General features: G+C 43.3%; 1 protein-coding gene across 2 annotated transcripts in view; it reads left to right on the top strand.

Annotated features, from left to right (window-relative positions):
- The first annotated feature begins 14,652 nt into the window (after positions 1–14,652).
- The window catches only part of nusap1 (nucleolar and spindle associated protein 1), a 32,474-nt gene continuing 23,554 nt past the window's right edge, over positions 14,653–23,572 (top strand). For both annotated transcript variants that reach the window (XM_060828726.1, XM_060828725.1), the window contains exon 1: positions 14,653–14,860. In XM_060828726.1, coding sequence (XP_060684709.1) covers positions 14,786–14,860 — 75 coding nt within the window. In that variant the 5' untranslated portion in view covers positions 14,653–14,785. The remainder of the gene's footprint in view (positions 14,861–23,572) is intronic.

Raw genomic sequence — 23,572 nt, 5'->3', positions numbered from 1 at the left:
GCCATTTGGATACAGAACTGGCTCAAAGGTAGAAGGCAGAGGGTGGTGGTGGTAGAGGGTTGTTCTTCAGACTGCAGTGCCACAGGATCGGTGCTGGGTCCACTGCTTTTTGTCATTTATATAAAATGATTTGGATGTGAATATAGGAAGTATAGTTAGTAAGTTTGCAGATGGCACTAAAATTGGAGGTGTAATGGACAATGAAGATTACAACGGGATCTTGATCAGATGGGCCAGTGGGCTGAGGAGTAGCAGATGAAGTTTAATTTAGATAAATGCGAGGTGTTCATTTTGGGAAAGCAAATCTTAGTAGGACTTATTCACTTAATGGTAAGGTCCTAGGGAGTTTGCTGAACAAAGAGACCTTAGAGTGCAGGTTGAAAGTAGAGTGGCAGGTAGATAGGATATTGAAGAAGGTATTGGTATGCTTTCCTTTATTGGTCAGAGCATTGAGTATAGGAGTTGGAAAGTCATGTCGCAGCTGTAGAGAATGCTGGTTTGAACACTTTTGGAATATTGTGTGCAATTCTGGTCTCCTTCCTACCAGAAGAATGTTGTGAAACATGAAAGGGTTCAGAAAAGATTTACAAGGATGTTACCAGGCTTGGAGGATTTGAGCTATAGGGAGAGGTTGAATAGGCTGGGGCTGTTTTCCCTGGAGCATCAGAGGCTGAGGGGTGACCTTCTAGAGGTTTATAAAATCATGAAGGGCATGGATAGGATAAATAGACACAATCTTTTCCCTAGGGTGGGGGAAAGCCCTGAAGAAGGGCTTATGCCCGAAACGTCGATTCTCCTGCTCCTTGGATGCTGCCTGACCTGTTGCACTTTTCCAGCAACACACTTTTCACCTCGGGTGGGGGAGTCCAGGATGAGAGAGCAAAGGTTTAGGGTGATGGGGGAAAAGTATAAAAGAGACGTAAGGGGCAACATTTTCCCGCAGAGGGTGGTGCATGTATGGAACGAGCTGCCAGAGTAAGTGGTGGAGGCTTGTACAATTGCAACATTTAAAAGGCATCTGGGATGGGTATATGAATCGGAAGGGTTTGAGGGATAGAGCCAGGTGCTGGCAAGTGAGACTAGATTGGGTTGGGATATCTGGTCAACATGGACGAGTTGGACTGAAGGGTCTGTTTCCGTGATGTACATCTGTATGACTCTATAACTTATTCAAGTTGGTTACAAAAAAGTTAATTTAAAAAGAGATCCCTTTCCTTATGGATACCCTTCTCCCAGACCCAAATAAATGACTGTTAAAAGGATCGAATTTAACCAGGCTTTCTTGAGTTAACATAGAATGAGTTTATTAATGACCGAACACAAGAATTAGCACTGCAACACATTAAAAATAAGAGGTGAGTCCAAACGATAACTTTTTGTAAAATAGACAAATGCGCCAGTTTCTGAATTGTTTTTGAAGAACGGGTAGTTTAACATCACGAGTATTGCATTCGAGGTCACTGGCAGTGTTAATATTGCTGGTTGAACAGTGGATTTTCAATCCTTCTTTTTGCAACAAACACAAAGTGCCAGAAAAATTCACCTGGTCTGGTAACATCTGTGAAGAGAGTCACCATTTCAAGTCTGGTAAAGCTGTTTGTCCTAACTAAAAAGTATTGGAAAATAGTTTTTGTTTTCATGCTTTTGACAAAGTCAGAGGAGAGCAAGGGGGCAAATGGTGTAGAAGCCCATTGCAAAAAGCATTGTTAATGACAGAGAAAGCAGTAACTTTCAGTTCCAGGTTTTTCATATAATTGAACTTAAATTCCAACAGATGATGTTATGGGATTTGAATCTTTATGGATTCCAATCACTCATCAAAGCATTACCACTTGAGTGATCTTGTTATTGTGTCCCCATCCAACCAATGCTGAAAATCTCAGAGTTATCTGTAAGAATGGGTGGATTTGAAAGGGGAAGGGTGGAATTGCAGTTGTAATTCACTTGGAATAAGTCAGAGGGAGACACTTGCTGACGAAGGAACTGTGACTATGAACTTGAGTTTTGCTAACAGACCGGGAAATAAAGAGCAGTTCAGGTAAAAGAGGCGAACAAATCCGGCCAGACTTGAAAGTCTGGTCAGAAATTTGAGCAGAAATTTTTGAAGATGTGCATTTCTGCAAAACAAGTAGCAGTGACTCAAATACTAATACAAACACAAATTATTCCTGTGGATTTTGTAAATCTGAAGTGAAACATAAAATGCTTGAATTGGTCACTAGGTCTGGCAATATGTGTGGCAATGGGAACAGTGTTAGCATTTCAAGTGGTTGACTTTTCGTCAGAACTGGGAAAAGCTAGAGATGTACTAGGTATTAAATAACTGAAGTGGGGAATCAAAATGTCCTATGATAGAATGTAAAGTTGAAAGAGTTTATCAAATAAGCAATAAATTTGATGGTGTTAGACCAAATGGAATTGTAATGGGACTAAGTAAAGTTACAAAAACTATGCCTAGAGTGGGTCTGAATGGCAAAACGATAAATATCTGTTCTTTGAAAGGGAGAAACAAAACCAACAAAGAAAAAGGAAACAAAATTGGGCCAGATGCTAAGAATTGAAATTATTGAACGCTGTTACACAACAGATTCCAGAAGATTGTAAATTGTACAACTGAAAGATATGGTGATCATGCTGAGCTTCATTACAACACTATAGCAGGTGACCATAAGTTCAGGATCTAACGTAAGAGTGAAGCTATTCTGGGAGATTCTTTTATCTGTCATCAGTTATCTTGTCATTGATTGGTCATTTCCAAACATAAGATGGCCCCGGAAAGAGGCCATTCAGCCCGTCGAGTCTGTTCTACCATTCGATGGGATCATGGCCAATCTCCAATTTCCTGTAGCTCAGTGGTTAGCACTGCTGCCTCACAGCGCCAGCAACCCAGGTTCAATTCCAGCCTCAGATTTTGCACATTCTCCCATGTCTGTGTGGATTTCCTCCGGGTGCTCCAGCTTCCTCCCGCAATCCAAATATGTGCAGGTTAGGTGGATTGGCCGTGCTAAATTGCCCATAGTGTTCAGTGATGTCTAGGTTAGGTGCATTGGTAAGGGGTAAATTTAGGGGAATGGGTCTGGGTGGGTTACTCCAGAAGGTCGGTGTGGACTTGGGTCGCAGGGCCTGTTTCTACACTGTAGGGATTCTATGATGCCTTGATTCTCTTTTTGAATAAGAATACTCAAGGCTGAGATAGACAGATTTTTGCACAGTCCTTAAGGCTTTTTGCAGTAAAAAATTCCACAGATTCATGATCCTGTGAGAAGAAATTCATCTTCAACCCCTCTTAATTAAGCAGCTCCTTATCCTAAGATTTTGCCCCCGGTCCTAAACATACCTCCAAGGGGCAGCAACCTCACCACATCTACCCTGTCAATCTCCCTAAGAATTTTGCATGCTTCAATAAGGAGGCCTCTTATCCTTTAAATCCCGAGTACAAGGGCAACTACACAACCTTTTATAAAAGGGTTCATTTCTGTTTCTCAGTGGCAGCAGCACCTCAAAGGGTGGGAGCTTGCATCAGGGGCCTGCTGGGAGCGGTGAGTCAATGATTTGTGCTTTTAAATTTGAAGTCAGAGCAGAGGTTTCTGGAAAAGGAGGAACTTCTTATTTATTTCCGTCCTGCTATATAAGTCAGTGTCTTCTTAACCCGAGACCCTACCTTTGTAGGGCCTCCCACCTAACCATCTAACCTTAAAGACCAGGGACATATCAGGTAAGTGTCTCTTTTTTACTTTTTGACTAGGGGACTAGCAGGGATGGCAGGGCAGGGAGAGCAATGTACCTCCTGCAGTGTTCCACTGCCTTTTAAAGAAGGGAATTCCAAAAACACTTAACCCTATGAAAGAATTTTATTTCCTCATTTCTGACAATTTTAAATGATGATCCTTTAGTTCTAGATATGGTGTCTCCAATGATCTGTAAAACCTCCCAATGTCTGGATTTTTTTTTCTTGCCGATCTCCATTAAATATTACATTTTATTAGCTTTCCTGATCACTTTAGTCCTTTTATCCAAACCGTGTTGAGAATTTTTAAGGAGTTGAGTCCCCAGCACTGAGCCCTGTGGCGCACCACGTGACATCCTGCTAGCCTGAAAAGACCCATTCATCCCTACCCTCTACTTCTTGTTAGCAATTTCTTTGCTTCTATCATGCCAGTATGTTATTGTATTTTATTTTCTGTAATAACGTTTAATGTGTGAACTTATCAAATGCCTTCTGGAAACCTAAGTAAGGGTGACCTTATTAGAGGCTTAGAAAATCATGAGGGTGAATAGCCAAGGTCTTTTTTCTAAGGAGTCCAAAACTAGAAGAGATAGAGTCATAGAGAAGTACAGCAAAGAAACAGACCCTTCGGTACAACTCATCCCTGCCAACCAGACATCCCAACCTAACCTAGTCCCATTTATTAACATTGACCCATATCTCTCTAAACCCTTCCTATTCATATGCCCATCAAGATGCCTTTTAAATATTCTATTGTACCAGCCTCCACTACTTCCTCTGGCAGCTCATTCCTCATACATACATCACCCTTTGCGTAAAAATATTGCCCCTTTGGTCCCTTTTATATCTTTGCACTCTCACCCTAAACTTATGCCCTCTACTTGTGGACTCCTCCACCCACCCCCCAACACCAGGGAAAAGACCTTGTACTATTTACCCTATCCATGTTCCTCATGATTTTGTAAACCTCTATAAGGTCACCCTTTGAAGCTCTAAGGAAAACAACCCCAGCCTATTCAGCTTCTCCCTATTCAGTTCAAATCCTCCAACCCTGGCAACATCCTGGCAAATCTTTTCTGAAGCCTTTCAGATTTCACAACATCCTATAGGAGGGATACCAGGGAAACCAAAGTGAGAAGGAAAGATTTAAAATGGACCTGAGATGTAACTTATTCACACAGAGGGTGGTGTAGTGTGTGGAACGAATGCCAGGGGAAGGGGGTGGAGGTGGGTACAATTAAAAAGCATTTAGATGGGTATATGAATGGGAAAAGTTTTGAGAAATATGGGCCAAATGCTAGCAAATGGGATTAGTCAGATTGGGATGTCTGGTCGGTGCAAACGAGTTGGACCAAAGGGTCTGTTTTGTGCTGTATAATCTATGACTCTACAGTACATCTACTAACCAGTACCTCTCTACCTATAGCACAAGCTATTTTTACAAAGAACCCCAATAAATTAATTAAATATGGCTACCCTTTGACAAAATTGTGTTGGATCAGCCTGATTATCTTGAACTTATCCAAGTGCCCTGTTATAATGTTTTTAATAATAAGCTTCTAACATTTTTCCTGCGACAAATGTTAATTTAACTGACCTGTAGTTTCTTGCTTTCTGCCTCCGTTCCTTTTTGAATAAATGAGTTACATTTGCTATTTTCTAATCTAAAGGAACATTTCTGAGCTAATGAGTTTTAGAAAATTAAAACACGTCTAAACTACCTCACTACTTACTTCTTGTAAGACCCTTGGATAAAATCCATCAGGGCTCGGGAACTTGTCAACTCTCAGTTCCAGTAATTTACTTAGTATGACTTCCTGCTAATTGTAATTTTCTAGAGTTCTTCCTCCCCTTCAATTCCTGATTTATAGCTATATCTAGGATGTTACTCTTATCCTCTCTAATGAAGGCTGACCCAAAATATCTTTCAATTTGTCTGCTGTCTCTTTATCCTGTATTACTAATTCATAGAGTCATAGATTGTACAGCACGGAAACAGACCCTTTGGCCCAACATGTCATGGCGACCAGATATCCCAACCCAATCTAGTCCCACCTGGCCCATATCCCTCCTATTCATATATCCATCCAGATGCCTTTAAATATTGCAATTATACTAGCCTCCATCACTTCCTCTGGCAGCTCACTTTATACACATACCATTCTCTGTGTGAAAAAGTTGCCCCTTAGGTCTCTTTTATATCTTTTCCCCTCACCCTAAATCTATGTCCTCTAGTTCTGGACTCACCCATCCCAGGGAAGAGACTTTGTTTGTTTATCCTATCCATGCCCCTCATGACTTAATAAACCTCCATAATGTCACCCCTCAGCATCCAATGCTCCAGGGAAAACAACCCCAGCCTATTCAACCTCAGCCTATAGCTGAAATCCTCCAATCCTTGTAAATCTTTTCTGAACACTTTCAAGTTTCACAACATCTTTCCAAAAGTAAGGAGACCAGAATTGCATGCAATATTCCGAAAGTGGCCTAACCAATGTCCTGTACAGCCACAACATGACCTCCCAATGTCTACACTCAATACTCTGACCAATAAAGAAAAGCATACCAAACGCCGCCTTCACTATCCTATCTACCTGCGACTCCACGTTTAAGGAGCTATGTACCAGCATTCCAATGTCTGTTTGTTCAACAACACTCTCTCGGACCCTATCATTAAGTGTATAAGTCCAGCTAAGATTTGTTTTCCCAAAATGCAGCACCTCGCATTTATCTAAATTAAACTCCATCTGCCACTTCTTTGCCCATTGGCCCATCTGATCAAGATCCCATTGTAATCTGAGATAAGCTTCTTCACTGTCTAGTTCATTTCCAATTTTGGTGTCATCTGAAAACTTACTAACTATGACTCTTATGCTCACACCCAAATCATTTATATAAATGACGAAAAGTAGAGGACCAGCACCGATCCTTGTGGCACTCCATTGGTTACAGAGCTCCAGTCTGAAAAACAACCCTCCACCACCATCCTATGTCTTCTACCTTTGAGCCAGTTCTGCATCCAAATGGCTAGTTCTCCCCATATTCCATGAGATCTAACCTTGCTATCCAGTCTCCAATGGGGAGCCTTGTCAAATGCCTTACTGAAGTCCATGTAGATCAAGTCTACCACTCTGCTCTCATCAATTCTCTTTGTTACTTCTTCAAGAAACTCAATCAAGTTTGTGAGACATGACTTCCCATGCACAAAGCCATGCTGACTATCCCTAATCAGTCCTTGCCTTTCCAAATACATGTAAATCCTGTCTCTCAGGATTCCCTCTAACAAGTTGCCCACCACTGACATCCTAGGCTCATTTTCTATTTGATCAACACATACTTTGCTAACTCTTTTCTTTTCTAAACATCTGAAGAAATGGTTCCTAACTGTTTTTATATCTTTGGCTAATTTTCTCCCATACTCCCATACCCTCCTTATTAATCTTTTGGTAATTTAATTTTAATAAATATTTTGTTTTTTATATTTGGTCCAATCTTCTGACTTTTGCACAATCATACGTCTTTCGGTTTGATACTGCCTTTATCGTTTTTATTTAATCACGGATGGCGAGTACATGTCCCTTAGAATTTTTCTGATTTGTAGGAATGTATCTATTCTGCACTTTCTGGAATATCCACTTAATTGTTTGCATCTCTAATGACCTGTCCTTTAACATAATTTTCCAGTTCACTTTTGCTAGTCCTGCTTTCATGTCTTCATAATTACCCTTGTTTAAATTCAAAATAATTGTTGGTCACTGCTACCAAGGGTTACTTTCACTATGAGTTCAGTAGTTATTTCTATCTCATTGGTCAAAACCAGATCTTGCCTGATGTCTGGTAGTTGCAACATGTTTCCCAAAAACATTCAAAGAATTTCCCATTTAGATTACTTTTTCCTATCTGTTTTTTTTTCAGTTTATATGTAGGTTTAAATCACTCATGATAGACATTGTACCCTTCTAACTGACTCTAACTCTCCTTTATTCCCTGTCCTACCATATGGTTACTGTTGAGGGACCTTTATCATTTATCTCTACACAGCTGCTTCTGCATTCTGGTTTCCTAAATTTAGATCATTCCCCTGTATTGTACTAGTATCATCTTTAATTAAGAGCCATTCCTCCACCCTTTCCTAACTGCCTGTCCTTCCTAAATGTTACATACTCTTCAATATTCAGGCTCTAATCAAGGTCATCTTGCAGCCATTTCCATTGTGGCCATTAGATTGTACTTTTTTATCTCAAATTATACAACCAGAACATCTCTTTTGATTTGAATGCTGCGTGTTTTCAAATATAGTGTCCTTATGTTTTGTCCTTTTATTATTTTTGTAACCTCTAATCTTGTTTGATTTGCTCTTAAGATCTGTATTTTCAGACCTTTCCTGTCATCATCTCCCCACCCCAGCCTTTATTCCATAATGAATAATTGTACATTTGCGTATCCAATTATTTTTACCACTACTCCAGCTTCCTATAAGTTTTTGACCTCTCAAATTCAGGTGGTCTTGAGATTCACTATTCTCTGAGCATGCATTTCCTTCTGATTTGGAAGTTTGGTAGTTCTCTGGATCAAAACGTGTTGATATGGATTCTGTTACAGATAATGTGAGATTTGTGGGTCGCTTGAAGTTAAAGGAGTTTTAATTACTTGGATTTCCTGCACGGAGAATGTCATTCCATTGTTGCAGACAATTTCTTTGTTGCAGCTCTGGAGGATCTTTAACCTCATCAATTTCTTCGATGAGGATGGCTACCCTGCTGAAACAAGCAGGTCTTTCTTTTACAGGATCCTGGATTTTTAGCCCAGGCAATTTTCTCTTTATGACAGTATCTCCAAACCAAGATTTGAAGATGCCAGTGTTGGACTGGGGTGTACAAAGTTAAAAATCACACAACACCATGTTATAGTCCAACAGGTTTAATTGGAAGCACATTAGCTTTTGGAGCGACGCTCCTTCATCAGGTGATAGTGGAGGGCTCGATCGTAACACAGAATTTATAGCAAAAATTTGCAGTGTGATGTAACTGAAATTATACATTGAAAAATTGATTGTCTGTTAATCCTTTCATCTGTTAGAATACAGTGATAGTTTCACTTCTTACATGTGTAAATCACAAAACTGTTTTTTAAAGTTACGTTCTCGGGTTAGCTGTTAACAATGGTGATAACTAGACAATATGTTGAAGGTGTTAGCCCCCTGTGTTCTCTGTCTATGACCTGATGTTTAGATTGATTCTAATCTAAAAAGTGAGATAACATGCAGTTTTTGAGCAAAGTGCAATGTAACTCTGCAAGTACAAATTCACCCCACAAAATATATGTGTGCATGTGAGTCTTTGTGTGTGTGTGTGTGTGTGTGTGTGTGTGTGTGCGCGTGCGCGCGCGCCTGGGGTGGGGGTTGTGAGTGTGAGAATGTGTGTGTGTAATGAGTGCAGAGTGTCTTAAGTCTGTGAGGGGGTGCATGTGTGAGTGTGTGTGGGTGTCTGTGTGTACCTGTGTCCGTGCATATGAGAGAGTGTGTTTGTGTGTGTGCAGTGCAATAGTGATCACCTGTAATGTGACATGAACCCAAGGTCCCGGTTGAGGCCCTCCCTATGGGTATCGAACTTAGCTACCAGCCTTTGTTTGGCCAGTTTCCTCTGCTGCCTGTCCCAAAGTCCACCTTGGAGGATGGTCACCCGAAGGTCTGAGGCTGAATGTCCTGGACCACTGAAGTGTTCCCCAACTGGGAGGGAACCCTCCTGTCTGTTGATTGTTGTGCGGTGCCCATTCATCCGTTGTCGTAGCCTTTGCTCGGTTTCCCCAATGTACCATGCCTCCGGGCATCCTTGCCTGCAATGTATAATATAGACAATGTTGGCTGAGTCACATGAGTACCTGCCATGTACTGTATCACTGTATTCGAACAGATGAAAGGCTTATCAGACAATCAATTTTTCAATGTATAATTTCAGTTACATCACACTGCAAATTTTTGCTATAAATTCTGTGTTAGGATCGAGCCCTTCACTATCACCTGATGAAGGAGCGTCGCTCCGAAAGCTCGTGTGTTTCCAATTAAACCTGTTGGACTATAACCTGGTGTTGTGTGATTTTTAACTATGTGTCTCCAGGAGAGATCCAAGATGGCGGCGACTCAGCAAGTCTGAGTTTACAGAGCTCTTCCCAAAACCTGGGTAAAGTGAGTTACTCACCCCCACCACACTTACCAAACCACCCAAAAAAAATTTCTAACCTTAATTAGCTGCTTACTATTATATTTAAGCAGTTTAATATTAAGTGGATAATGAGTAAACCAAAGGGATCCCGCAGCTCTCAGAAAACAAAGACCCCTCCCCCACCCTCCTCTCCTCCTCTGGCTGCAACTGATGTAAAAACAGGCCTTGAAGAGATGATTGCCAGGCTGGAAACGACACTCGTCAATTTCATCGCAGAATCCAGACAGAGATGGAACTCATTCGAAGAAAAGCTACAAAAGCACAGCCAGGCTATCGAGGAATTACAGGGCCGAGTGGAGGGGGCGGAGCTAAAGGCCACGACCTCCGAGGCTGCAGCACAAACAGCTGCAGAACAGGTGCGAGCTCTGGAGCAGAGAGTCAGGGCCTTTGAAATTTACATCGATGACCTGGATAATAGAAATCGGAGAAAGAATATCCGTCTTCTGGGCCTCCCTGAACAAGAAGGGAAAGGACAGTTAGCAGCATTTCTGGAGCGATGGCTGCCCCAGCTTTTAAACCTGGGGGCTGAAACTGACCGGGTAAGGGTGGAGTGGGCCTACCGGGTCGCAGTACGCGGATCTGGCCCAAACCAGCGCCCACGCCCGGTCCTGTTCCGGCTGCAGAGTTATAGGGAGAGGCAGATACTCCTGGATGCCTCCAGAAATCTTGGAAAGGATCCTAAAGCTATGATTCATGAAGGATCCAAGATTATGTTATTTCAGGACTTCTCCCCGGCTTTGGCACGAAGGAGGAAGGCGTTTGATGAGGTGAAAAAATGTCTAAGGAACTTAAATATTCAATACACCTTACGCTACCCAGCGACGTTATGCTTTAACCACGAAGGATCCAAGTATAATTTTAGATCACCAGAAGAGGCTAAGGAACTTTTAGACTCGTTTAAATAAATCGTAAGAGACAATTAATGTTGGCTTGCCTCTTCCACACTCCGTGGGGAGAAGTGGATACTTTACTCTACTTTACTTTTGCTTCTGGGAGCAGGGTTGTCTTCCCTTGCTATTTTATGTTATTATACTTAACTGTAATTTGTTGGAGTTGTAATTTTATAGTTATGTGTGTTTGTACGTGGCATTGATGCTATCAGATATACTCAGGTATGGGTGGGGAGGGGTGGGGGTGGGGCGCTCACTGTTAACTCTAGCTCGGTATTATATCTAAATCCTATTAAGGAGCGCCCGGGTCAAGGGTGGGACACTGTTTGGGAGAGGATATGGTGGACCTTTAGAAAGGAAGTAAGGCCCCCTGAGAACAAGGGGGAGGATCTCCATTCAAACATGTTTTATTTTTTTTTGTTCTTATTGTTTGGAAATAGTTTCCTTTTTATTATACTGTTATGAGTGTATTAGAGAACATTTTCTCTTGTTTGAAGGATGTAAGTGACTCAACTATACACTCTGGATAATTGTGGATTAGATTAGTAGTTAACTGAGTTTCATTGTTTTTCTTTCTTCTTTAGTATCATTCCTTTGAATTTTGATGATTATATATTTAAGATCTATTTTTATATTAATGTTTGTGCTTGAAATTTCTGTTTATTTTTGTAAATCTGTCAAAATATTAAATTTCTAATAAAAATATCTTTAAAAAAAAACTATGTGTCTCCAAACCAAGTAATTTCTTCTTGATTATGTCTGAATTTGCAGACATTGTGTCCCATTTTGTGATTGCTTCCATACAACTAAAGCACCACAACTGCTTGTTTTTATTCATCTTTGGGATGTGGGTATTGCTGATTGGGCCAGCATTTATTGCATGCCCTTGATGCCATTGAGAAGGTGCCTTCTTGAACTGCTGCAGTCTAAATGCTGTGGATTGACCCACAATGCCCTGAGGGAGGGAATTCTAGGATTTTAACCCTATGACTGTAAGCAATGGCACTATATTTCCAAGTTAGGACATTAAATGGCTTGGAAATGAACTTGCAGGTGGTGGTGTTTCCAGGTCTGTTTCCATAGTCATGGAGCATGGAAACAGACCCTTCAGCTCAAGTCATCCATGGCAACTAAGTTTCCCAAATTAAACTTGCATTTGGGCTGAAAATGTGTTGCTGGAAAAGCGCAGCAGGTCAGGCAGCATCCAAGGAACAGGAAATTCAACGTTTCGGGCATAAGGAAACATCAGGAATGAGGAAAGTGTGTCCAGCAGGCTAAGATAAAAGGTAGGGAGGAGGGACTTGGGGGAGGGGCGATGGAGATGTGATAGGTGGAAGGAGGTCAAGGTGAGGGTGATAGGCCGGAGTGGGGTGGGGGCGGAGAGGTCAGGAAGAAGATTGCAGGTTAGGAGGGTGGTGCTGAGTTCGAGGGAATTGACTGAGACAAGGTGAGGGGAGGGGAAATAAGGAAACTGGAGAAATCTGAGTTCATCCCTTGTGGTTGGAGGGTTCCCAGGTAGAAGATGAGGCGCTCTTCCTCCAACCGTCGTGTTGTTATGTTCTGGCGATGGAGGAGTCCAAGGACCTGCATGTCCTTGGTGGAGTGGGAGGGGGAGTTAAAGTGTTGAGCCACGGGGTGGTTGGGTTGGTTGGTCCGGGCGTCCCAGAGGTATTCTCTGAAGTGTTCCGCAAGTAGGCGGCCTGTCTCCCCAATATAGAGGAGGCCACATCGGGTGCAACGGATGCAATAGATGATGTGTGTGGAGGTACAGGTGAGTTTGTGGCGGATATGGAAGGATCCCTTGGGGCCTTGAAGAGAAGTAAGGGAGGAGGTGTGGGCGTAAGTTTTGCATTTCTTGCGGTTGCAGGGGAAGGTGCCGGGAGTGGAGGTTGGGTTGGTGGGGGGTGTGGACCTGACGAGGGAGTCACGGAGGGAGTGGTCTTTTCGGAACGCTGATAGGGGAGGGGAGGGAAATATCCCTGGTGGTGGGGTCAGTTTGGAGGTGGTGGAAATGACGGTGGATGATACGCTGTATATGGAGGTTGGTGGGGTAATAGGTGAGAACCAGTGGGGTTCTGTCCTGGTGGCGGTTGGAGGGGCGGGGCTCAAGGGCGGAGGAGCAGGAAGTGGAGGAGATGCGGGTGGAGGGCATTGTCGATCACGTCTGGGGAGAAATTGTGGTCTTTGAAGAAGGAGGCCATTTGGGTTGTTCATGGGCAGAGGAGCGGGAAGTGGAGCATTTGCAGTCCTCACTTTTTCCCCTAACTTCTGGATTAACTTGGTTCCATTGCTGTATGCTGTATTCTTTATGTCCTAAGGACTAAAGCACAGTATCTGATAATAGAGTGACAAATCCCTCATCAAGTTTAAAAGTTGTAAAATGCCCATTGACCTAAATATGCTTCTGTTCGAAGTATACCTTTGACCCATTTTGTTTCTTTTCCTTTGCATAGTTTTGATTTTTTTCTCTTTTTTTGCTTAGTAGCAGCATTTTTTTTAGTGCTCCATCGCCATTCCCTTTGGCTCTGGGGACTTACTCTTCTGTCAGTCAATCTCTCCTGTCTTCCACCCTATCTGACGCTTTTTTTTTGTCCTTGTGCAACTTATCTGTTTCTCAAAGTCTCTACATGATTAGTTCTTTCCAGTTCTGCTGAAGCATTAAGTCGAAACATTATTTATGTTCGCTCTCTGAACTGATGCTGCTGGACCTGCTGCAAACACTCATAACTACCCCCCCCCCCCACACACACACACGCACACCAACCCACATGCACACATATACAATACATTTGTGGGATGAATTTGTACTTGCAGAATTACATTTTACTTTGTTCAAAAACTCTATGAATCCATGTAAGATTCTGTAAATCTGTTTTTTTAGATTAAAATCAGTTTGACCATTGTGGCACAGACAGCCTCACACAGGGAAGCTAACACTTTCAATACATTATTTGGGCTGACATGACACCAATTGTTAAAGTTCACTTGAGAATGTAACTTTTTAAAAAAGTTTGTGATTTACCTATGAAAGAACAGAAACCAACATGGCCATTCTAAAATTGAGAGACTTAACAAACAATCTGGATCTTTTTCAATATATAATTTCAGTTACATCACATTGTAAACTTTTGCTATAAATTGTATCATATAATCTTATTCTCCACAATCACCTGATGAAGGAGCAGAGCTCTGAAAGCTAGTGCTTCCAAATAAAGCTGTTGCACTATGACCTCGTGTTGTGTAATTTTTTTAACGCATTGCTTTTAGGCTAAATTCCCTAGTTCTAGTGGATAGAGCAGTAGAATGGACCTTTTCATTATAACGGGGAGGTTTCAACCTGATGGCACTGCTTCAAAACTGTGGCAATTGGATACAGTAATAGAAGCAGAAAGTGGTGCAACTACTCAAAATGTTTGGCATAGAGGAGACGCGTCCTGTCTCTCCACGAATATTAGTTACTTGACAAATGAGCAGCGCTCCGAAAGCTCGTACTTTCAAATAAACCTGTTCCACTATAACCTGACGTTACGTGATTTTTTTTTAAAAATGTCTACAAATAGTGGCAGTGCTGCTGAGTTTCTGCGGCACATCCTGTTTTCATTACAGATCGCAACCGTGTTTTGCTTTTATTCGGTTGGACACCGTGGCTGTCACTCAATGGTATCACGTGGTCCTTTCGCACTGCTATTGAGTGGGGTGGAGAGGCGGGGCACCGTAGCCATGGTCGGTCCTATTGGGTAACGGCGGCGTCGCTGTCTCCCCGGTCAGCCAATTGGCGGGCGGGGAGCGGAGATTCAAATCCGAGCGCTGGCGGTTGGTCACAAGCGCGAACGCCTGAGATCTCTGTTCTTCCCCCGGCAAGACCCTGAACCCAGGCAGAGAGCGAGCGATCAGATCTCGGCCCTAGGATTAGTGCCAGTGCAGAGACATTGGGCACAGTCCTCGCAATGGAACTACACGGACTCCGGTACAGCGAGCTGCAGCGGCTGGCCAAGCAGCACGGCCTCCGGGCCAATCTCAAGGTCGGTGTACTCCGGGGGCATCAACATGGATGGTGGTGTCCGTCCTCAGGCCCTCTGACTCCGGTGGCTATGTCCGGACCGCCAGCCCCGGAACTCGGTGCAGTCCAGTTCTCAAGCTCCCTCTGCCCGTTCACTTCCCCGCAGGTGGCAGGTACCTCCATCGGGGAGGCATCGATCACCTTTATTTAAATAGAGGTGCTCTCACTGGCGGGGTTCACCTGTCCCTCTTGGGTTTGGAAACCCCAAGGATTGATGGTTGTGGAGCGTTGTGTACCGCATTATAACTAAATAAAAGCCGCGATTTGTTTTTGCCTAGTTACTGGTATAAATACGTCAGTCATCTCTGAAACTGAATGAACGATGGCTAAAACGTGTTCAGTTTAAATCAAGAATATTGCCTATCTCCACGATGAGCGATTTCTTACGCAGTTCAGTGTCGCCAAAATTGTCACTTTTTTTTTCTCGCCTGCAGTCAGATCTAAAGTAGCCCAGCTTAATATTCCTGTACCTGGCAGACTTAACGAAACATACAATTTTTAGTTGTGTTAGAGGTGACGATTTTAGTTCGCAAGAACCACACCAGCTGGTTGCTAGAGGTAGAGAGACAGTGAGGCAGGAGGTCTGGGTTCAAGACCACTTGCTATAAATGTGTGTAATAATAACCTTGAAAGAGACCTAAGGGGCAACTTTTTCACGCAGAGGGTGGTACGTGTATGGAATGAACTGCCAAAGGATGTGGTGGAGGCTGGTACAACTGCAACATTTAAGAGGCATTTGGATGGGTATATGAACAGGAAGGGTTTGGAGGATATGGACCGGGTACTGGCAGGTGGGACTAGATTGGGTTGGGATATCTGGTCAGCGTGGATGGGATGGACGAAGGATCTGTTTCATGCTGTACATCTCTATGACTCTAAATGTCCACAGTAGCTCGTGTAGGTTAGCATGACTGAAATTGAGAAAGCATCTTGAAGAAAATGTATCACAACTGTAAACAGCTAACTGTAGAGTAACGAGAATGCACTTGTTAATAATTAAACAAGGTAATAGAGTCCTAGATGTACAGCACTGAAACAACCCTTCGGTCCAACTCATCCACACTGACCAGATATTGCAACCTAATGTAGTCCTGTTTGTCAGCACCAAGCCTGTATCCTGTATTCATATACCCACCCAGGTGCCTTTTTAAATGTTGCAGTTGTACTAGCCTCCATCAGTTCCTCTAGTAGCACATTCCATACATGTAACATCCTCTGCCTGAAAAAGTTGCCCCTTAGGTCTCTTATATCTTTCCCCTCTCACCTTTAAACCTATGCTCTCTAGTTCTGGATTCACCCACTCCAGGGAAAATACTTTTGCCTATTTATCCTATCCATGCCCCTCGTGATTTTATAAACCTCTATAAGGTCACTCTTCAGCCTCTGATGCTGCAGGGAAAACAGACCCAGTGTACTCAACTTCTCTCTATAGCTCAAATCCTTCAACCCTGGCAATATCCTTGTAAGTCTTTTCTGAACCCTTTCAAGTTTCACAACATCCTATAGGTCAAACAAATAGGCAAAAATTCTAGAAAAGGAGCATGATGTGGGAAAATGTCAAGTTTGCTCTAGTGGGAAAGGATTTTTTTAAAAAAAGCAGTATTACTAAAACCACAGAATTACAACTATAGAATTGAGGTTCTGAGCAATGTAGATGTTCCAATGCAAGTACTGAGGATGACAAGTCTATGAAATGACATAGATAAGTGAGTAAACAAAACTTGCCAAATTGAATATGTAGTAGGAAAATGGGAGGTTATGTAATTTACAGTGGGTTTTGGTAAGACTGTATTTCATTTTGTGTGCAGTTTCAGTCTCCTTTATTTAAGAATGTAAAATAATTAGAGATATTTCTGAGGGTTTATTTGCTTTGATATCTGGGATGGATGGGTTGTCTTATGTCGAAAGGTTGAGCAGACTTGGCTTATTTCCATTGGAGCATAGAGTGAGGGGTGGCTTAATTGAGTATACAATAATGATGCTTAGTGGTCTTGTATTGGTGGATGTGGAAAGGATGTTTCCTCTTGAGGGTCAGGTTATAACTAGTGGGCACTGCTTCAAAATTAATAATGTCTTTTAGACCAATGAGGAGGAACACTTTCTGATGGAGTTCCAAAATAGAACAACCACCTCTGGTGGAGACTGAGTTATTGAATACTTCTTGCTAGGCAAAAGGGAATCAAAGGTCATCGAGGTAGATGGCAGTATGGAATTTGAAACACAAACAGATCTGCTTAATAGAAAGCTGTAATACAAAACTGAGTACTCTATACTGTACTTGATTTTGTTGGAAGTTACAGTGGTCAATCTTGATTGAGAGATACAGCAGAATCGGAATGGGACAACCTAGTATAAGAGGGCGGCCTCTACAATGCAGAACAGAATCCAGATGTTTAGACTACGTCTGGTGAAGTAGAAGAATTCGTGAAGGATCATTTAACATGGGTTTGTATCCATGGTGTCAGTCCAATCCATGGGTATGATTATACTGCAAAGACCAGATCAAATTAAGTTGACTATTTAGCTGTCTAATTTATTTAAGTTGATGGTATGCCTAAGTTTAATCAATTTGCAGAAATTTTTAACTATTCAGTGAGATATTGGAGTTCAGCATAGGCAGACTTTCTATTCTGAAAATAATTGTCACTTTACTTGTGGTAAGTCAGATGATATATTGCTTTCCAAGAGCAAATGTTATCATCTAAAAATTGAAGGTGAAATTATTTGCCCAAGTTAACCATAGCAATCGTGTGTTTGGCGAACTTTGAATGTCATAGAGTCATAGAGATGTACAGCATGGAAACAGACCCTTCGGTCCAACCTGTCCATGCTGACCAGATATCCCAACCCAATCTAGTCCCACCTGCCAGCACCCGGCCCATATCCCTACAAACCCTTCCTATTCATATACCCATCCAAATGCCTCTTAAATGTTACAACTGTACCAGCCTCCACCACATCCTCTGGCAGTTCATTCCATACACGTATCACCCTCTGCTTGAAAAAGTTGCCCCTTCGGTCTCTTTTATATCTTTCCCCTCTCACCCTAAACCTATGCCCTCTAGTGCTGGACTCCCCGACCCCAGGGAAAAGACTTTGTCTATTTATCCTATCCATGCACCTCATAATTTTGTAAACCTCTATAAGGTCACCCCTCAGCCTCCGACGCTCCAGGGAAAACAGCCCCAGCCTGTTCAGCCTCTCCCTGTAGCTCAGATCCTCCAACCCCGGCAACATCCTTGTAAATCTTTTCTGAACCCTATCAAGTTTCACAACATCTTTCTGATAGGAAGGAGACCAGAATTGCACGCAGTATACCAACAGTGGCCTAACCAATGTCTTGTACAGCCGCAACATGACCTCCCAACTCCTGTACTTAATACTCTGACCAATAAAGGAAAGCATACCAAATGCTGCCTTCACTATCCTATCTACCTGCAACTCCACTTTCAAGGAGCTATGAACTTGCACTCCCAGAGTCTCTTTGTTCAGCAACACTCCCTAGGACCTTACCATTAAGGTAAGATTTGCTTTCCCAAAATGCAGCACCTTGCTTTTATCTGAATTAAACTCCATCTGCCACTTCTCAGCCCCTTGGCCCATCTGGTCAAGATCCTGTTGTAATCTGAGGTAACCCTCTTTGCTGTCCACTACACTTCCAATTTTGGTGTCACCTGCAAACTTGCTAACTGTACTTCTTATGCTTGCATCCAAATCATTTATGTAAATGACAAAAAGTAGAGGGCTCAGCACCAATCCTTGTGGCACTCCACTGGTCGCAGGCCTCCAGTCTGAAAAACAACCCTCCACCAACATCCTTTATCTTTTCTACCTTTGAGCCAGTTGTGTATCCAAATGGCTAGTTCTCCCTGCATTCCATGAGATCTAACCTTGCTAATCAGTCTCCCATGGGGAACCTTGTTGAACGCCTTACTGAAGTCCATGTAGTGCACATCTACTGCTCTGCCCTCATCAATCTGCTTTGTTACTTCATCAAAAAACTCAATCAAGTTTGTGAGACATTACTTCCCATGCACAAAGCCATGTTGACTATCCCGAATCAGTCCTTGCCTTTCCAAATACATGTACATCCTGTCCCTCTGGATTCCCTCCAACAACTTGCCCACCACTGAGGTCAGGCTCACTGGTCTATAATTCCCTGGCCTGTCCTTACCACCCTCTTATTGTTTTATTGTTTTAATCTGGAGTAAATAACCCAGCCCTTGTCTTGTGTGGTCTTATAATATGAAATCAGCACAATGCATAAACATAACTATCTCTTTCGTTTTTAGTAATTCATTAATAGACTTTCCCTTATAGGTTGAGTGTTGAATCATTTGGCAATAAGTAATGGTTATGCAATGGATTATGCAGCATTCTGTCAACATGAATCTATTTTCTCCTAGAAAGTTAGCCAGTGGTATGGAATGTTGAGGAAACCACAGATTTTGTTTATATACAGCCTGTTAATAAATTTTAGAGCAGAAGAGCCGGGTCAAAGAATGTGAAGAATGGAGTACCTAACAGTGGAGAGATAAAAGGCATAACTTTGCAGGAAAAAGTGAAAAGGAAACAGTTTGGTGTGTTAAAGTGGAATTAGTGTTGTCCTGTTTCCTCGGTGATGGCCATATTGTGCATGTGGATGGAGTGTAGTAAACAAAAGCTGGAAAATTAGATCATGATAGAGATGTTCAATGATTTGTAAAGTATTTTGATACACTGTCTAGTGAGTGAGGAAAATGGCTGAGGACACAATTCACAGTATGACATAGTTGCGACTGTAGCATGACTCTAAGAGAGGTCAGAGTGGCAGCTTCATGAGGATAACTCCAACTTCTAGTTGGATGTCAATTGACTGGTCAGTTGGGAAGAGCAGTGGCAAATGTTCTTCTGTTTGGAAAAATGTGTAGAAATACACATTAGCTTCCCCAATGAGGGAAGGAATTACATGATAAATAATGGTATCCTGGAAAGTACTAAAGATTAGTACTTTGAGCAGCACAGTGGTTAGCACTGCTGTTGCATAGCACTAGGGATCCGGGTTCAATTCCAACTTCAGGCAACTGTGCAAACTCCACACAAACATTTTCCCCGTGTCTGGGTGCTCCGGTTTCCTTCCACAGTCCAAAGATGTGCAAGTTAGGTCAATTGACTAAGCTAGATTGACCAAAGTGTTCAGGGATGTGTAGGTTAGGTGCATTAGTCAGGGAAAATGTTGAGTAATAAGACTTAGACTTAGACTTACAGTGTGGAAACAGGCCCTTCGGCCCAACAAGTCCACACCGACCCGCCGAAGCGCAACCCACCCATACCCCTACATTTATCCCTTACCTAACACTACGTGCAATTTAGCTTGGCCAATTCACCTGACCCGCACATCTTTGGACTGTGGGAGGAAACCGGAGCACCCGGAGGAAACCCACGCAGACACGGGGAGAACGTGCAAACTCCACACAGTCAGTCGCCTGAGTCGGGAATTGAACCCGGGTCTACAGGCGCTGTGAGGCAGCAGTGCTAACCACTGTGCCACCGTGCCGCCCTCTAAGGTAGAGCAATGGGTCTGGGTGGGATACTCTTTGGAGGGTTGGTGTTGACTTGTTGGGCCAAATGGCCTGTTTCCACACTGGGGGTTCTGAGGATTAGAGGGACCTTGTTTATCATGTTTGATTATTGTCACTAGTTCAGTGGAAAGTGTTGCGTTATGTGCTTTACAGGCAGATCATTCTGTTACTCTCCCGCAAGCATGCAGGATACGTTACAGCTACCAAGAAGGTGCAGACAGAGAGATCAACATTAACCTTTAAACCCTGAACACTATAGCCAATTTAGTACTACCAATTCACCTAACCTGCACATCTTTGGACTGTTGCAGGAAAGTGGAGCACCCGCGGGAAGCCCATGCAGACACACAATGTGCAAACTCCACACAGACAGTATCTCGAGGCTGGAATCGAACCCAGGTCCTTGGTGCTGTGAGGCAGCAGTGCTAACCACTGAGCCACTGTGGGGTTATAATTGTGGCCATGTTTGTCAAGCTGTGAATTTGGTTTGCAGATGTTTCATCCACATTCTTAGTGCAGTGGAGCTTCCTGTAAAGCACCGGTATACTATGCTGTTTGGAATTTTATTTGTTTTCATTCTCACTGTTTCTGGTTGCAGGTTCTAATTGTTCATTACAGTGATTGGCATTTTGGGTCAAGGTCAATATGTTTATTGATGAAATCTGTGGATGAGTGCTAAGCTTCTAGGCATTCTCTGGTAGTGCTCTGTTTGGCTTGACCAATTATTGTTGTGTTATCCCATTTGTTGTCGAATTTGTGGTCATTATTGTCTGTGCCAGCAACTGAAAGCAGCAGGAAAGAAACCAAAAATTCCAACTGACACAGTACAGTAGTGCTTCACAGCACTGAGGATGTCACCTAGAAAGGGGACAAAACATCTGCAAAGCAAATTCACAGCTCAGCAAACATACCCACAACAATGGCAACTGGCAGCCCTGCCATAAATCTTTACACCAACATTGGTCTTCGTCATTATGTTGATTGCTTCCCTGAGACAGTGGAAAGTATAAATGGAGTCAATGGATGAGAGGCTGATTTGTGTGATTTACCTGTATCCACAACTCTCTGTAGTTTCTTTGTCTTGGGAAGCGCATTTGCCATAGCATGCTGTGATGCATCCGGAAAGGATGCATTTTGTAGTGCATCTATAAATATTTGTAATACTCTTTATGGACATGCCAAATTTCCTTACCATGTAGAGGTGTTGCTGTGCTTTCTTGACTGATGTGTCAACTTGGGTGGACCAAGACAAATTGGTGATGGTCATATGCACAGATCCCATGTGGAACTGATCACAGACCTTTTTAAAAAAAAGCTTGTGTGGAGGTGGAAGATGGTGATTTACAAGCCATTTGAAGAAATTGAATCAAGATACATTTCTTTTATGGCAAGTTTTTTTTTAATCAACCTATTTGGATGTATGAAGACATACCTCTGAAGTTGGATGTGGAACTGGACTTTCCAGCCAAGAGATGGTGATACTACCTACCACTCCCTCAGCCACTCTCTTGTGGAGAGTTTTTTGATATGCTCAGTCCTGCCCCTCTCCATGCCCCAGTGTTACAGATGTTCCCCATGTTGTGTGTGCTCAGAATTAAGAGCCACCTTCTTTCTTTGATGTCAAACATGATGTGATTAACAGTGAGTAAAAAATGAGGTCTGCAGATGCTGGAGATCACAGCTGCAAATGTGTTGCTGGTCAAAGCACAGCAGGTTAGGCAGCATCTCAGGAATAGAGAATTCGACGTTTCGAGCATAAGCCCTTCATCAGGAATAAGAGAGAGAGAGCCAAGCAGGCTGAGATAAAAGGTAGGGAGGAGGGACTAGGGGGAGGGGCGATGGAGGTGGGATAGGTGGAAGGAGGTCAAGGTGAGGGTGATAGGCCGGAGTGAGGTGGGGGCGGGTACAGGTACAGGTACGGAGTGAGGTACAGGTGAACTTGTGGCGGATATGGAAGGATCCACACCCCCCACCAACCCAACCTCCACCCCCGGCACCTTCCCCTGCAACCGCAGGAAATGTAAAACTTGCGCCCACACCTCCACACTCACTTCCCTCCAAGGCCCCAAGGGATCCTTCCATATCCGCCACAAGTTCACCTGTACCTCCACACACATCATCTATTGCATCCGCTGCACCCGATGTGGCCTCCTCTATATTGGTGAGACAGGCCGCTTACTTGCGGAACGCTTCAGAGAACACCTCTGGGCCGCCCGAACCAACCAACCCAATCACCCCGTGGCTCAACACTTTAACTCCCCCTCCCACTCCACCGAGGACATGCAGGTCCTTGGACTCCTCCACCGGCAGAACACAACTACACGACGGCTGGAGGAGGAGCGCCTCATCTTCCGCCTGGGAACCCTCCAACCACAAGGTATGAATTCAGATTTCTCCAGCTTCCTCATTTCCCCTCCCCCCACCTTGTCTCAGTCGGTTCCCTCAACTCAGCACTGCCCTCCTAACCTGCAATCCTCTTCCTGACCTCTCCGCCCCCACCCCACTCCGGCCTATCACCCTCACCTTGACCTCCTTCCACCTATCCCACCTCCATCCCCTAGTCCCTCCTCCCTACCTTTTATCTCAGCCTGCTTGGCTCTCTCTCTCTTATTCCTGATGAAGGGCTTATGCTCGAAACGTCGAATTCTCTATTCCTGAGGTGATTAACAGTGAGCATGGTTCTTGAGGAGTATTTATGCTTCCTTTGTGAAAATAAGCATTATATGCAATATTGGATGGGATAGTATGTCCTGCTATAATTTACAGAAAATGACAAATGTGAAGCTAACTGGCCTATTATTTCCTGAATTCTGTTTTCCTTTTTTCAGGTGGCACAGTGGTTAGCACTGCTGTCTCACAGCGCCTGAGACCTGGGTTCAATTCCCGACTCAGGCGACTGACTGTGTGGAGTTTGTACATTCTCCCCGTGTCTGCGTGGGTTTCCTCCGGGTGCTCCGGTTTCCTCCCACAGTCCAAAGATGTGCGGGTCAGGTGAATTGGCCATGCTAAATTGCCCGTAGTGTTAGGTAAGGGGTAAATGTATGGGTATGGGTGGGTTGCGCTTCGGCGGGTCGGTGTGGACTTGTTGGGCCGAAGGGCCTGTTTCCACACTA

This window comes from Hemiscyllium ocellatum, chromosome 8 (assembly GCF_020745735.1).
Source record: "Hemiscyllium ocellatum isolate sHemOce1 chromosome 8, sHemOce1.pat.X.cur, whole genome shotgun sequence".
NCBI classification, from domain to species: domain Eukaryota; kingdom Metazoa; phylum Chordata; class Chondrichthyes; order Orectolobiformes; family Hemiscylliidae; genus Hemiscyllium; species Hemiscyllium ocellatum.
The sequence above is the reverse complement of the archived record's forward strand: the minus strand, read 5'-3'. Positions and strand labels throughout refer to the sequence as shown.